Here is a 15,903-nt window from a genome sequence, read left to right as displayed (position 1 = left end):
GATAATAGAATTAGAAAACTTGACATGTTTGATACTGAAGACTTAAGATTGGAAATGTTATTTTTTACGGGCATAAACTTTTGTGCCTTCTAGCAAAATCTTAGTACACTTTAGGTTATTCACTGGATCAAACTCTGATTTAAAAGTAAACTGTTCAGACATAATAAATGTAAACACATGCGCAGATTATCTTTATAGAATAAAAAAGCAGCAACGCTATATAAAATTACCGTGCTGTATGTATTTATAAACCAGAAACCCACAGAAATCTAAAATATCTTTCTGAAACAAAAAAAAAATCTAAGCTATCACAACCTCTGGGATTTCTCTGTTGCGGATGTAAAATTCTTTTCCAAACAGCTCAAGCTTTTCAGAGGTTAGTGATGTACAGCTGCTCGGTCCTACTGACCCGACTCGCATCCTACAGGTTTGGCTACTAGCAGAGCACTAGAGAACACAGGAACTGACATGTGAAAACGACCATACTACCCTGTTGATTCCAGCTAGTAACAGCAGACTTTCTAATACACAGGGGGGGGGGGGGGGGGAAGTAACGTCATTTTTTATGTGCTCTTTCATCATCCAACACTAAACACAGTTTGAGTTATTTAATGCTTTCTCATATGTGGATCAGTGAAAGCGGTGATGTACATTGTTCTACAGAAACCAGATTTTAGCACTTTAGTAGAGTTGGATCAGCGATGACCTCTGATTGGTTACCTAGCCCTATGTCACCTTTTTCTCACGGAGATAGATTGGCAACATCAGCGGTGATATGGACTATTAACATGCGCAAATAACATTTTGTATGTCTCAAAGCAGAGACAGGCTAAACACAGTTGTATAATAGGTTATCATCTGAGCATGAACTTCAGTGTTTATTTAGTAGACAAAAGTAAGCTAAAAATACTTACTTAATGAGTCCATCTTCCATGTAAATGTCAGCGTGGAAAGACTGGTCATCATTAACTATCCGACCTCCTTTGATCAAAAGACGGTCACTCTGCAATGCAATAGAAAACGTTTGGTTAGCAAAAAAAAGTCTATGATATGTTATGAAAGTAATCTATACTTGGAATGCTAAAACAAGATCAACACATTCAGATTACCCAGTCTACTACATAGAAAGAAGAGTTTCTAAATTAGGTGAGTTAATACATTACAAGCAGAACAAATATAGTTTAGAGTTGTAAATCTGGAATTTGCATACACCAGCTACCCGGAAAAGGCACTCTTCAATGGCTAAGAAGGCATTTCAAGGAGACCATAGGCGTGCGCACAGGGTGTGCCTGGGCACACCCTAATCACCCCATGTGACAAGCATTATCCAGGGGTGGCACCAGGTGGGTGGTTGGGGGATGCCAGTGGCCAGTGTGAATGCTCCCATTATATTAAAAGGCTAGGTTCATCTTTAGGAACACATTAAACTTGTATTTAATATGCTCCCAATCAACTGTCTCCCTCCACCAGAGCCTCCTCCTTGTGACAGTGGGTGGCATTCATGTGTGTTTGAGCTTTGGGGTGCACACCCTAATGCTATAGGCTGCACACACCTATGAAGGAGACATTAGGACCAGTGTTAATTTCCTAGACTAAATTAATACTAATTTAGTTGACTAAAATATGACTAATACAATTCAGACGACTAAAAATGACTAAAACTAAAATGGCATTTTAGTCAACAGACTAGGACTAAAATTAATTGAAATTTGACATCAAAATTAACACTGGTTATATATCACAAGGGCTAAATCTGTGTCTGTAGTGTATGTTCAAACCTTAATATCATAATTAATAACATGGTACAGGCATTGCCCACTTTTAAGTACACAATGGCCCAGATTCAAGTAGAATTGCGCGATATTTGCGGGGGAGCAGGGCAACGATTTTGCCCTGCGCCCCCGCAAATATTTTGCTCTGCCCTCGATTCACGGAGCAGTAGCTCCGTGAATTGCGAGGGCGCGCCGGCAAATTTGTCCAGCGTAAGCGCGCGCAAGTTAAATGATCCCGCCGGGGGCGGGAATCATTTAAATTAGGCGCGCTCCCGCGCCGAGCGTAGAGCGCATGCTCCGTCGGGAAACTTTCCCGACGTGCATTGCGGCAAATGACGTCGCAAGCACGTCATTTGCTTCTAAGTGAACGTGAATGGCGTCCAGCGCCATTCACGTTTCACTTACGCAAACGCCGTGAAATTCAAATTTCACGGCGCGGGAAGGCCGGCTATACTTTAGCATTGGCTGCCCCTACTATTAGAAGGGGCAGCCTTGCGCTAAAAGTAGCCGTACGGAAACTCCGTACCTGGCTTGCGCGGGGCCCGCGCAAGCTTGTGAATCAGTGGTAGTATGCAAATTGCATACTACACGCTGATACACAATGGGAGCGCCCCCTAGCGGCCCCCGCAAGAATGCAGCCTAAAATCTGCAAGGCATAAGAGCCTTATGCCGCACAGATTTTAGCCTGCAGTCGGTGTAACGAGGTTCCTGAATCAGGAGCACTCGTTACACCGGAGCAAGTAAGCACTTGCGCTGCGTAACCTATGGTTGCGCGGGCGCAAGTGCTTCTTGAATCTGGGCCAATGTTTTTTTTTACCAAAGCTCTAAAGCGCAAAATCAGGCTTTGATGAGCTTCTAACCCCAACTTGTTCAATTAAGCTTTGGTAATAAAACCTGAAAGCTCATTGGTTTCTATGCAGAAGTGAGCCTGATTTTGCGCGTTCTAACTTTAGTAAATAAACCCCATTGTGTACTTAAAAGTGGGGTATGCTTGTATTAGATTTTTACTCCAAGAGTATATAATGAGTTTGGAAATTCTAGAGAAATGTTTAAATAATGCATTAAAATGTAACTAAATCCATTAGATTTTAGTTGACCAAAACCAATACAATTCAGTTGACAACTAAAACGAAAATGGCATTTTAGTCAAAAGACTATGACAAAAACGAAATCGAAATTTGAAATTAACATGGATTAAGCGTCCATGGCTTTCCGAAATGAATCACACATCTCTTTTCCCCCATATGTCCCTCATGTAAGCATTTTCTATGCTTTATTACAGCGTAAGGGTTTAAAACTACAATGCCCCCTCTCTCGGTCAGTTTTTGGTGCCAAATCTGTTCAGTTGGCAGGAACAGGGGTTGTAGAGATTCCAAATGTGACTGGATCTCTTCTCTGAGGGGCCACCTAAATATCCAATACATCTCCGCATGTAAGATTTACGGTATATACTCGAGTATAAGCCGACTCGAATATAAGCCGAGGCACCTAATTTTACCACAAAAAAAAATGGGAAAACGTATTGACTCGAGTATAAGCCTAGAGTGTCCATCTGCATGCCTCACTGTGCCTCACTTTGCCCATGTGCATGCCTCACTGTGTCCATGCCTCACTGTGTCCATGACTAGACTGACGTTTAACATGGGAGTCTATGAAAGGGGTTTCCAGCTTTAAAAATCGGTGCTCCCCAGCCGTAGGTCCCCCAGACAACAAACTTTGCACACTTATAGAGGAGAAATGGGGCTACATATGTGCCAAGTTCCGGGTCCAGGTGACCTACGACCGGCTGGTACTGGGTCCCCAAAGTCGCCGGAGAAATTACCATTTAACATGGGAGTCTATGGAAGGGGTGCCCGGCTTTGAAAAATCGGTGCTCCCCAGCCATAGGTCCCCCGGAAAACTTACGGCCGGCCGGTACCGAGTCCCCAAAGTCCGTGAGATCAGGCGCAAAAAGGTGACTCGAGTATAAGCCGAGGGGGGCATTTTCAGCAGAAAAAAATGTGCTGAAAAACTCGGCTTATACTCAAGTATATACGGTACTTGTCAGATATTGTCACTGTCATATAGTGAAGTTACATTTGTCACTCTCCCAGGCAAATGAAGCATAAAAAGGTTACATGTCCCAATTAGAAAAGTAATACGATCTACATAGAGATGAACATTTGAGACTTTTAAGCATCTAACCCAAGGCACCCACAGAATATAGAATATACAGATGAGGCCACATAGTAACTATCTGATCACTTATTGACATTTTAGTGCTACTATCCTTTCAGATAAACTTGTCATGGGAGTAATATGGAGGGTCCCATACTTCTGTCTGGATCCTCTGAGTCACTCATTCAGAAAAGGTAGGCAATAAGAGAATTCGAAATGGAGTCAGGACTCCTGATCTGGCAATGCATTTTGGGGCTTCGTCCCCTTTCTCAAGACTGGTGGGGTCCCAAAATGGGTTGCCTCACTTGGCCAACACTTCCATAGCCTTAACTGACCAGGAGAATAAAGCCCCGCTGGCTGTTTACATCTTTTAAGTGGGTCTGCTAGTTGCTGGTTACACCTTTGTTCACCATTGCAGATGATCTTTAAACCACTGGCTGCTATCCCAATTTTCCTGATACGAGAGCTTCATTATTAACTATGACGTAATTGATTTTATGCTATGGTGTCAAATAAAACAACTTTTGCTACACTGGACCATGTAAAACCTGCTTGAAACTTGTTTAAAGTGACAGCAAACACTCTCATTAGCATCTGTGTTTAACATTCCTAAGATACAGCTGAATGGTATTTAAAGACTTTGAAGAAGGGCAGGAAGCTTGCCAAAAGCTTTGTTAAAGCTCGTTGGCTGAAGGTTGTGAGTACAAGGCCTAAAAGTAGTGACAGCCAGGCATATAGTATTTTCAGAAGATAGTCGGTTACTACATATTTCAATCCCTGACGGGTTTTCCTCCGGATTTACCATTCGGGACATTAAATAATGCATTCGGATTTACATAAAATGCATATTACAACAGCTAAACCAACTAGTTTCCTGCCAATACTGTAAGTTAGGAAGAGCATTAAAAGACCTTAGGCCTAATGTACACTTGACGCTCCTAGGGCATCTGACATTTTTTTTTCTGTCTCTAAAAATCCCCTGCATGTTAGTCTATAGGGGTTATTTACAAAAGGCAAATCCCCTTTGCACTCCAAGTGCACTGCAAGTAAGTGAAGTCACTGTAGAGATGATGGGAAGATCTTAAATGAAGGGAAGCTCTGCTGATTTTATCATTCAATCATGTGCAAGCAAAAATGCTGTTTTTTTATTTTCCTTGCATGTTCCCCTCAGATCCACTTGCAGTGCACTTGTAGTGCAAAGTGGATTTGCCTTTAGTAAATCAACCCCATAGGCTTTTAGGAGCATTTAGTTGCAGGGACTTTAAGAGGCAAGAAAAACATTTCACTGCAGCGCATTCAGGAGCAGCAGAGCTTGGGCAGAACAAACGCTTGGCGCTACTAAAACACGCCTAAACGCAAGGTGCATTTAGCGCTTGAGCATTAATTAATTTCAATGGCCAGAATAAATTATTAATGAATTAACGCCTAAGAGCTTGACGCCTGTAAAAGCTCCTAAAAGCTTGTAAAATCTCCTTTCACACTTGAGGCGTTAACTAACAATAGCGCCTGTAAAGTACCTGAAAAATGCCTCATCTGCAATCCCAGTGTGAAAGCCCGAGTTCTTTCACACTGGGGCGCTGCGCTGGCAGGACGTCCAAAAAAGTCCTGCAAGCAGCTTCCTTAAGGCGCTTTACGAGTGGTGTATACGCCACTTCTAAAGCGCCCCTGCCCATTGAAATCAATGGGCAGCGCAGCTGAAACGCCTGCAAAGCACCTCGGCAGCGCCACTTTTAACCTTTTATTCAGTCGCTAGCAGGGGTTAAAAGTGCCCGCTAGAACCCGAAAAGTGACGCAAAAACAACGGTAAATTTTTAGTGGCGCTTTACCACCGACGCCCCGGGTGCTGGCAGTGTGAAAGGGCTCTTAGTCACTTTAACAAGCATCAGGCATTTTTTCCACAAAAATGCTGCTGTGGCTTCTAGGAGAGTCCCGTGTGCATAAGGCCTAAAGAGAAACTTCATCCTTCCTCCTCAACCTCCAGTTCAATTTTGTAGTTAAAGTGGTTGTAAACGGCCACGGGGGTCGGGGCCGAGTCATACACTCCGCGGCTATGTACGCCAAGTGTATGACACGGGAGCACGCCTGCAAGGTAACCCCCTCAGGAGAGAGCTTCCCAGAGGGGGTTATCTATTGCAGGGAGGAGCTGAGAGAGCCGCCAAGGGATCTCAGAACAGGACGATCGAACTGAAGAGCAGAACGAACTGCACAGTGGAGGTAAGTATGACATATTTGTTATTTAAAAAAAAAATGGAACCTTTAGTACCACTTTAAAGTGATATTTGAGTCAAAAACTTATCTTCCCTCTACAGGTAACCTTATAAAAAAAATCTTACCTGTAGGTGTCTTTGAAATTGTCTGATCTTGCACTGTTTAGTAGATATTGACATCAGCTCCAGCTGATGATATCACTGGTGGAATAGGCAGTAGTCTCTGCATACACGAAAAACACTGTATACAGTGTATACAGTGAATGCAGAGAGTTCCGTGCTCCGACCACAGCGGGCATGAGGAGGAGGAGAGATGTCGTTGCAGCCCAACCAAACAGCCAGAGAGCATGAGCCCAGAAGACTAGACAAAGATGGCTAGGAGGTAAATCTGTCATAACGTGCTACTATGCAAAGCATATTAGCACATTATGGCATGATCCTGCAGGAGGCCCACTTATTTTTTTTTTACTCCCGCTTTGACTACCTGGTCTGCTGGGTTGAGCTGAAAAACCATACAGTAAGTCCCCTACATACGAACCTTCGAGTTGCGAATCTGTTTGCACAGTTTTTTTTCCCCCTACATCTGAACCATTGAGTTGCAAACTTATTGGGCTGTATGAACATAAAATGGACAGATTGCCATACCAATACAAGCAATGTTGGTGCAGCGATCTCCCCAGTTGTACTATTGTGATCTGACGGGGACCCCCTCCCGAACACACTGATCAGCACTTACAGCCTTTGTCTGCAAGCACTGATCTTTGTTGGACTTCCGAACAAGCTCCTGGGACAGAACTCATTCATAAGTAGGGGACTTAGGCCCGGTACACACGACCGAGTTTCTCGGCGGAATTCAGCCAGAAACTCGATCGGAGCTGTATTCTGCCGAGAAACCCGGCCGTGTGTAAATTTTCGGCCGAGGAAGCCGACGAGGAACTCGTCGAGCCAAATAGAGAACATGTTCTCTATTTCCTCGTTGTTCAATGAGGAAAGTTGGCTTGCCGAGATCCTCGGCGGCTTCACACGGAACTCGACGTGTGTACGAGGCCTCACTGTACTCGCCCAGCCAGCAATTCCAGTGATGTCCTTCAGTCAATGCCCAGAAGTCACCACACACTGGGTCCCACGCTGCCATCTTCTTTGGTGGCATCATCAGAAGGCCAGATATCTCTTCTAGTTTCTAGCAGCGGGCCTCTTGATAATGCTTATTGCACATGCGCAGTGCGTTCAACATACCCATTAAGACTAGGTGAAAAAGGCGTCGCCCCCGCCCCAAAAAGTATATATATATTTTTGCTATTCACTGAACGGGGCAAGGAGAAGCACGATAACAGGAAGTAAAGAAAGGGCGTTTAGGTTCGCTATAAGGACCACAAACATCAGAACAACAGATCTACTGCTTGAAAGAACTAGGGCAATGCCGGATGATTAACGGAGAGCATTTCCAGCATAGTTAGGAGTTAGCATGCTAAATTAGTAAACACAAGTCTAATTTCCTCTGCAGAGTCCCTGTCGAGCAAAATCCTAACATTTGCCATTCTTCTGCTGCTTTAATGTTTATTTTCCTCTGCTAATTTTGTTTAGTGGTTTTTAGATCCCCTTGAGCAACAAAGAACTTCAAATACAAAGTATTCTATTTCAGCAAAGGAACCCTCATGTACAAACAAACACACAAGCAACTTTAGAATTTTAATTTCAAATACAAAAAATAAAACACAAGATTTATGTTTATTCTCCCCCCAAAAAATACAATATATATTGTAATATCTGCCAAGATAAAGTGAATTTTACGGTACATTATGCATGCTGTCATCTAAGGATTTGAATTTGTGGGGGTAACTGTAATCCTACTGAGCAATCTGATTCTAACTACACATTATCACATCAATCTGTGCCTTTACCATCATGTTAGATTTAACATTTCGGGAGCTTTATTTTCCAAAATAGTCAAATCAGTGAGTTTAGTTCTGCTTTATGCCAGTACTTGACTCATTTACATTGATGTGACCAACACTTATTGGTTTCTCTCTTCAGCTACAGGACTAGTAAAGTTATTGTTTACTGCTTCCTTCACACAGCACCAATCTCCTGTTGTGCCTATGGCCTCGTACACACAACCGAGGAACTCGACGGGCGAAACACATCGTTTTCCTCGTCGAGTTCCTTGTTAGGCTGTCGAGGAACTCGACAAGGCAAGTTTCTCTATTCCCGTCGAGGAAATAGAGAACTTGCTCTCTTTTTGGCTCGTCGACAGTTTCCTCAACGAAAATGTACACACGACCGGTTTCCTCGGCAAAAAAATATCTCCCAGCAAGTTTCTTGCTGGTTTTTGCCGAGAAACTCGGTCGTGTGTATGAGGCCTATGAAGTACCGTATCTGGGAACAGGTTAAGTCACGTCTTGATAACCATTTTCACGGTACAACTGACAGAAGCCCTCTACTTTTTAATATTCAGTGATTGGATGTTGTATTTGTCCATTAGCGGAGACAACCTACATTTATAAAACAATATGGAGCTTTACCATGGAAACAGTTGTCAGGAGAAAGTTGGCATCTGCTTTAAGAGTTAAGCAGTAGAGCAAAGAATCCATTTCAATTTTAAACAAGGCTTCGAAAGACAAACCCATTTTCTTCAAAGTCAAGTAGTAAAAATAGTTATTCTTTTTAAAAGCTTATGCAAGCATATGTAATTCAATCAACCAAATGCAATTGCCTTATAGATGTTTCATGTTGTCCAGAATACAGCCTTAAGCCAACCGACTGTTGGCCAACCGAGCGTCTGATTTTTGTCAAAAGAGCGCGTGCCAGGATCTTGTCTTGCATACTAACGGTACACAATTGTCGGCCAAAAAACACGAACGTAGTGACGTACTACGAGGAATTTCAGCTCTTGAGCGCCACCCTTTGGGCCCCTTCTACTAATTTTGTGTTTGGTGAGCATTGATTCTGAGCATGCGTGTTTGTACTTTTGACTTTTGTGTGACGGATTTGTGTACTGACCATACGAAAACCTGACGTGGAGCTGTTGTCCGTCGAAAATTTACTAGCCTGTCATCCAACATTTGTTGGCTGAAAATTGGACAACAATTGTCAAAAGGAGCGTACCAACGGTAAGACTTAAGGACAACGGTCTGTCAACAGACAATCCCCTTCTAACAATCGTACCGTGTGTACGAGGCTTAACTTGCTATAATGTATCTCTCACTCACCCACATTAAATCACTATTACTGCCTGTGAGAGTCATATGTGTGTTGAAAGATAAAGAAAATTGATTCATTAATGGCTGAATATAAATTTATACTTTGGTTTACAGTGTGTAACTCATTTTGTACTTCCATATAATTTAATTTGTTTAATGGACATGCATTACAAAAGTGATCATTTTGCACTTTTATATTGTTTGAAAATTACAGGGTGGAAGCTGGAAACACATTTAAGTGGCTTAGCTATGGAGAATTTTATTACCTTAAAATTTTAAGTACAGTCTAGACAAATTTGAAATGTTGGAGAGAAATATTTTCTCTCCTGTTAAAGCAGAGGTAAAAAAAAAAACTTAAAACGTACAGGCAGCTTTTTATTGTAAATGTTTATTGAAATGTGCAATGGCTTTTCTCAGATAAAATACATTTACCTGCCAGTTCACAGTCCACGGTAGAATGTATTATATTGCTGCACAGTGCCAGTGTTCATGAATGAATGACTCCCACTCATGAGCAATGAGGCCATCCCTCGCTGGCCAATCAAGATGCCCAAACACCATCACCCAGAAGAAGCCACAAAGAAGATGGGGCCTCGCGGGCATCACACTGGTCAGTCAGAGGTCAGTTTTCCTGCCTATAGTTCTGCTTTAAAAGAATACATAAGTCGTTCTGTGATTGGACAAGGCATGAAAGTCACCATCTACCTTTATCTAATTACAGATCACCTAATATTGTTTGATGTGGATTGGTGAGGAGCTGAAGATGCAATAAGGCGGCACGGGTTCTGGAACCAAGCTGGAATGTGCGCGGCTGATGTAAAATCAGGTGAAGGTGGTGGACGGTAACACTTTTCGGGGCATGCACGGCTCCTTCATCAGACCTATGCCCATGCTTGCTCAATGGGCTTATGAGAGGTGAAGGGGAGGGGAGGGGTTGCCAGATGACTCTCTCTTTCCCCCAGACAGACGAGGAATACAGCGAAATAATTATATGCCTATGACCTCTTATTATCGTGTAAGTGTTTTTAATCCCATTGCACCTGTAATAAATCTTTTAACCACTGCACTTAGAGGTGTCTTTCTCTTTCCAATGTTTGTTCTAGCATCACCTGCAGATATGTTCCAGGATCACCATGTTATGGACAGTAGGGAGTGGGCTAGACTGAAACAATACACTTAAGCCTCGTACACACGACCGAGGAACTCGACGGGCGAAACACATCGTTTTCCTCGTCGAATTCCTTGTTAGGCTGTCAAGGAACTCGACGAGGCAAGTTTCTCCATTCCCGTCAAAGAAAATAAAGACATGCTCTCTTTTTGGCTCGAGGGGATCCTCGACAGTTTCCTCGTCGAAAAATGTACACACGACCGGTTTCCTCGGCAAAAAAAAATCCCAGCAAGTTTCTTGCTTGTTTTTGCCGAGAAACTCAGTCGTGTGTACGAGGCCTTAGAGGCTCCATTCTCTTTCCTTTATGACCCTCCAAAACTGCTTCTTCTCTACAAAGCTATGCCTTCAGTGCCATCTCTCCACTGCTACTAACTACCGGATACCCAGCCTCACCAGAGTGCCCTCATCTTGCAGGCTCCTCAAAGTTTTCAAAAATACCAAAAGCTTGAAGTATAAAATGTCAAATGTTTCTTACAGCCACCGGTTAGGTCCAGCTTGGATCCAATGTAAGTATGCATGTGTCACCCCTGGAAGATCCCATGCAATCTGTAAATCCTGTAAAAGGCACTAGCATCTGGGTTCCGTGCCAAAGCATTATCTGATTGGATGAGGTTGATATTGTGATGTCACTGCCCAGCCCCTCCAACTCATACAATCAAGGAATGCTTGGCATTATTTCAGAGATTGTAAAGTGTCCTCTACATGGCGGCCGTGTTGATAGAGCGACCTCCTGTGTCCACAATGTGGCAGGACAGCTGCTCGACATGGGACCAGGAAGTTAGCAGCTATTACTGTGAGTACAGTGTCTACTACAGTGATTTTCAACTTCCACAGGGATCTTAAACGTTTTTTTTTTTCTGTCCCGCTTCTATGTATTTTTTTTCCATTTTTAAGTTGTATTAAAATATATGAAAATGCTTTTGTTTGATGTATACTGACATCTAATGGTGGTTTTAGGGCCACTTTAACTTGTTGACTTATGTGATTTTGCATCTCCCTTTGTTCTTCCCTCCTGTTTCAGGCTAGTTAGTCCAGTCCTGACTAGATCTCACTGTTTCTTTCATGTTCCCTCAGAAAGTGTTAGCTCTTCTCGGACAGAGAAGTAAAGCTTCACCAAATTCATAAAGCTTTGGGTTAAATGAGTACAACTGTACATACGAAGTGCACAGTCTATTTTACTTTAGTAAATCAACTCCATTATCCTATACTTTAAATGACTGGAAAATATGTTTTGTACTGCAATTAGCTGAAGTAAAATTGAATTGTATTAAACCTAATGCCTCGTTTCTATTGAGTGGAACAGGGAACGGTTCGGGACCGTACAGTTTGGAAGGGTTAGAATGGTCCCGGCCTATACAGGTGAGCGTTTCCACTGCAAGCTGGACCGTCAGGGGTCATACAGGGTTTATAAAAAAATGCCTAGCGTGTCCGCCAATCAGTGGAATGTATTGTAGCTCCGCCCTAACCGAACCGTACCATTTTCTATGGCCCCACATCTGAGGCCCCGTACACACGACCGAGTTTCTCGGCAGAATTCAGCCAGAAACTCGGTCGGAGCTGGATTCTGCCGAGAAACTCGGTCGTGTGTACACTTTTCAGCGAGGAAGCCGACGAGGAACTCGTCGGGCCGAAAAGAGAACATGTTCTCTTTTTCCTCGTTGTTCAATGAGGAAAGTCGGCCCGCCGAGCTCCTCGGCGGCTTCCACACTGAACTCGCCGAGGAACTCGATGTGTTTGGCACGTCGAGTTCCTCGGACGTGTGTACGGGGCCTCAAGCAGGGCCCAGAATGGTGAGGTATGGTGAGGTTGTATGGGCCACTTTCATAATGGAAACATTTAAAATAGCGTACCGTACCGAACCAACCAGAACCGATCCGCAGATCATTGAATGCTTTCACTTGTTGCATGAAAATGTGGTTTGTAACACATCTAAAGGCCATTCCATATCTCCAAACTGGGAATTTTAAAATTTTTGATCTAATGCGGTTTATGCGGCAAGAAGTTTGAAGGAGTGGAATAGAGATACATGGACCCGTTCCTGTACTCTCAGTTATAAGAAAGTCTGTGTCATTACTGCATTAGCTGTTGTGGCCAATCATCATTGAGGATGTGAAAAGCACATCTGGTATAAATTGACCATACTTCAATCTGTTTCTGAATTCGTTTTGTGTTCCCTGAACAAATTAGAGATTGTGGAGTGGACAGAGGGAGAACGTCTACTCATCTGCCTCATGACTCAGAGCTGAGGGAGGGAGAGACCAGATGTTTCCAAGAACATCACATCATCCTCCACAAAATAAGAAATGCATTCTGTCTGATGCACACTTTCTCCTATTGAATTTAAGCTCTATCTCCAGCAGTTGCCACGCATTATACAATTATATAAATCAATGCTTTGATTTCAAAACTATAAATAGAACCCTATTTATAATGCTGCTAAAATTGTAGACCATGGAGAATGAATGGTTTTACTTGAACGTAAAATGTATTTAAACCCTAAAATAGTCTGCATAGTCTTTTGGCCTTCTACTGACCATGCACAGTCCTGGCTGCAATTTTCCTTCCTATTTGCTTGTATCTGACCTGATGAGCCTATCAGTAATGCCACGTACACACGACCGTATTTCACGACGAGAAAAAATAGAGCAGGTTTCTAAATTTTTAACTGACATTTTTCTCATCGAGAAAAATGCTCTGGAACCTACACAAGGCCCATTTTCACAACCAATTAAAAAAAAAATTCTCGGCATGAAAAATGGTCGTGTGTATGCGGCATTACAGTCTGGATTACACAACCGATCCTAGGGTGACAATAATTCTGGAGTGGCTCCCTAAACCAAAGCTGTGAGGCATACCTACAGAGCACCGGTCGTCCCCCAGCAGTCTACCCCCAAGATTGAGAATCTGGGACTGCCTAAGGAAGCATGGAGCATGTAGTCCCTTGCACATTGGCTGCCAACACACCCGGAGATGTCGAAAATAGGTTTGTTGCTTTAGTGCAGGGGGTCTCCAAACTACAGCCCGAGGGCAGGATGTGGCCCTTTGCTTGTCTTTATCAGGCCCTTGGAGCACTGTTCTTTCTACTGATGCAAGGCACTATTCCTCCCACTGACACCAATGATGGGGCACTATTCCTCCGAATGATTCCAATGATGGGGCACTATTCCTCCGACTGACACCAATGATGGGGCATTGTTCCTCCCACTGACACCAATGATGGGGCATTTTTCCTCCCACTGACACCAATGATGGGGCATGTTTCCTCCAACTGACACCAATGATTGGGTATTTTTCCTCCAACGGACACTAATAATGGGGCACTATTATTTCCACTGCTACCAATGATGGGGCACTATTCTTTCCACTAACATCATCTATGGGGCACTATTCCTCCTACTGACACCAATGATAGGGCACTATATTTACCACTAACACCAATAATGGGTCACTATTCTTTCCACTGATACTATTGATGGGGCACTATTTTTACCACTGACACCAATGATAGGGCACTATTCCTCCTACTGACACCAACCATGGGGCACTATTTTTACCAAGAACACCAATTATGGGTCACTATTCTTTCCACTGATACCAATGATGGGTCACTATTCTTTCCACTGATACTATTGATGGTGTACTATTCTTTCCACTGATAGCAAAGATGGGGCACTACTTCTCCAACTGACACTAATGATGGGACACTATTCCTTCTCACGATACCAACAATGGGGCAATATTCCCCCCACTAATACCAATAATAGGGCATTGTTTATTCTCTACTCACATTGGCCACAGTCCGGCCCCATTAAAGTCTGAAGGACAGTATACTGGCCCTTTGTTTAGAAGTTTGGAGACCCCTGCCTTGGTATGTGAGATGCAATTCAAAATTAATCAAACCACAATGCATGTAATGCGCATTGGTGCATTGAGATAATGCGCACGTAATCACAACATGGTTTAGTTTCAAAAAATCGGACATTCCCCCTTATTTTTTGGTCCGTTACCTTAGTGCAGCAGTCTCCAAACTGTGGCCTTTTGTTTGGCTTTACCTAACCCTTATCTAACCCTTGAAGCACTTCTCTCATTGATATGGGGCACTATTCCTCCCACTGCCACAGACGATGGGGCTCTATTCTTCCTCCCACTGACAATCAAGGCCGTAGCATCACCAAATATGGGCAAAGAACTGGCTTACTAGGAGTGTGGACTTTTTTTACCTAAATTAAAAAAAAAAGAAAGATGGAAAATGTACCTAGGCAGTTTAGCATATTTCATTTTTGCCATATTTAGATTTATATGCCTGGTAATGTTAGTTACAGATGTATAATAACAATATGTGTCTCAGCTTTATTAGTGGTAAAAAGTTCATTTACAGTAAACTTTGCAAAAGAAATGTAAAGAATTGTCCATGCAGTGCCAGTAGGTCTACCTATAAACTGGAGTGGGCACGGTGACCTAGTCTGACACCCATTTAACTGCATTCCTCTGCTTTGTACAAGACGCCTCAAAGTCTTTCTGTAGCCTTTTATATTCTTTAATCATTTCATATCTCCCCTCCTACACCCACACCATGCCATGGAAAGGATCATTTCAGTACACGTGGGCCTTGATATCCATCGGGAGTAAAGGGGCCAGAGATGATTCTCCGATAGAAACATAGAAGAAAAAAAAAACAATGGTCTTCCCCATTTTTTCTGTTTTTTTTTTCTTTTAACCTTTTTTAAACCTACATTTGTCCCAAGAATGTTTAAATTATTAGGTGCATGCTGCTTCCTCTCTTCCTATAAACAAAAAAGTCTTTCATTTCATTTCTATGTTATGAGACTGCACAGAACAAACCACGCTGCAAATGACTTGGGCCATTTCTTCATTTTCTCCTGTACGAGAAAGGAATTAACCCCTTTACTTCTGATTTTTATTCAATAAACATAAAATATTTCAGTCTTGGGTGGGATGACTCATCCGCTGGTCTTTTGAATCTCTTATTGATGTCCAGTGGTGTTGTAGTTCATGTGTTCCTCAATCGCCTTCTCTTCTTCTCTAGTAAGAGCAAAGATTGTCTCACTAATATTGCTGCAAGCTAAGCAATGGAACTGTATTTAAAAATCCTACAGGGTCAATGGAAACACTTATAAAACCCAAAGCAGGTTGACAGATGAGGTAGGGTCCTTGACTAAGGCCTCGTACACACGACCGAGTTTCTCGAGGTTTTTTTTGCCGAGGAAACCGGTCGTGTGTACATTTGTCGACGAGGAAACTGTCGAGGAACTCGACGAGCGAAAAAGAGAGCATGTTCTCTCTTTCCTCGACGGGAATGGAGAAAATTGGCTTGTCGAGTTCCTCGACAGCCTAACAAGGAACTTGACGAGCAAAACTATGTGTTTCGCCCGTCGAGA

The 15,903-nt window shown here is 42.9% G+C and overlaps 1 protein-coding gene across 2 annotated transcripts in view; it reads right to left on the bottom strand.

Annotated features, from left to right (window-relative positions):
- The window catches only part of DPYSL3 (dihydropyrimidinase like 3), a 205,541-nt gene that overhangs the window by 52,340 nt on the left and 137,298 nt on the right, over window positions 1-15,903 (bottom strand). For both annotated transcript variants that reach the window (XM_040344562.1, XM_040344563.1), the window contains exon 2: window positions 915-1,003. In XM_040344562.1, the coding sequence (XP_040200496.1) occupies window positions 915-1,003 (89 nt within the window). The remainder of the gene's footprint in view (window positions 1-914; window positions 1,004-15,903) is intronic.

The sequence above is a fragment of the Rana temporaria genome, chromosome 3, assembly GCF_905171775.1.
Source record: "Rana temporaria chromosome 3, aRanTem1.1, whole genome shotgun sequence".
NCBI lineage: Eukaryota > Metazoa > Chordata > Amphibia > Anura > Ranidae > Rana > Rana temporaria.
The sequence above is the reverse complement of the archived record's forward strand: the minus strand, read 5'-3'. Positions and strand labels throughout refer to the sequence as shown.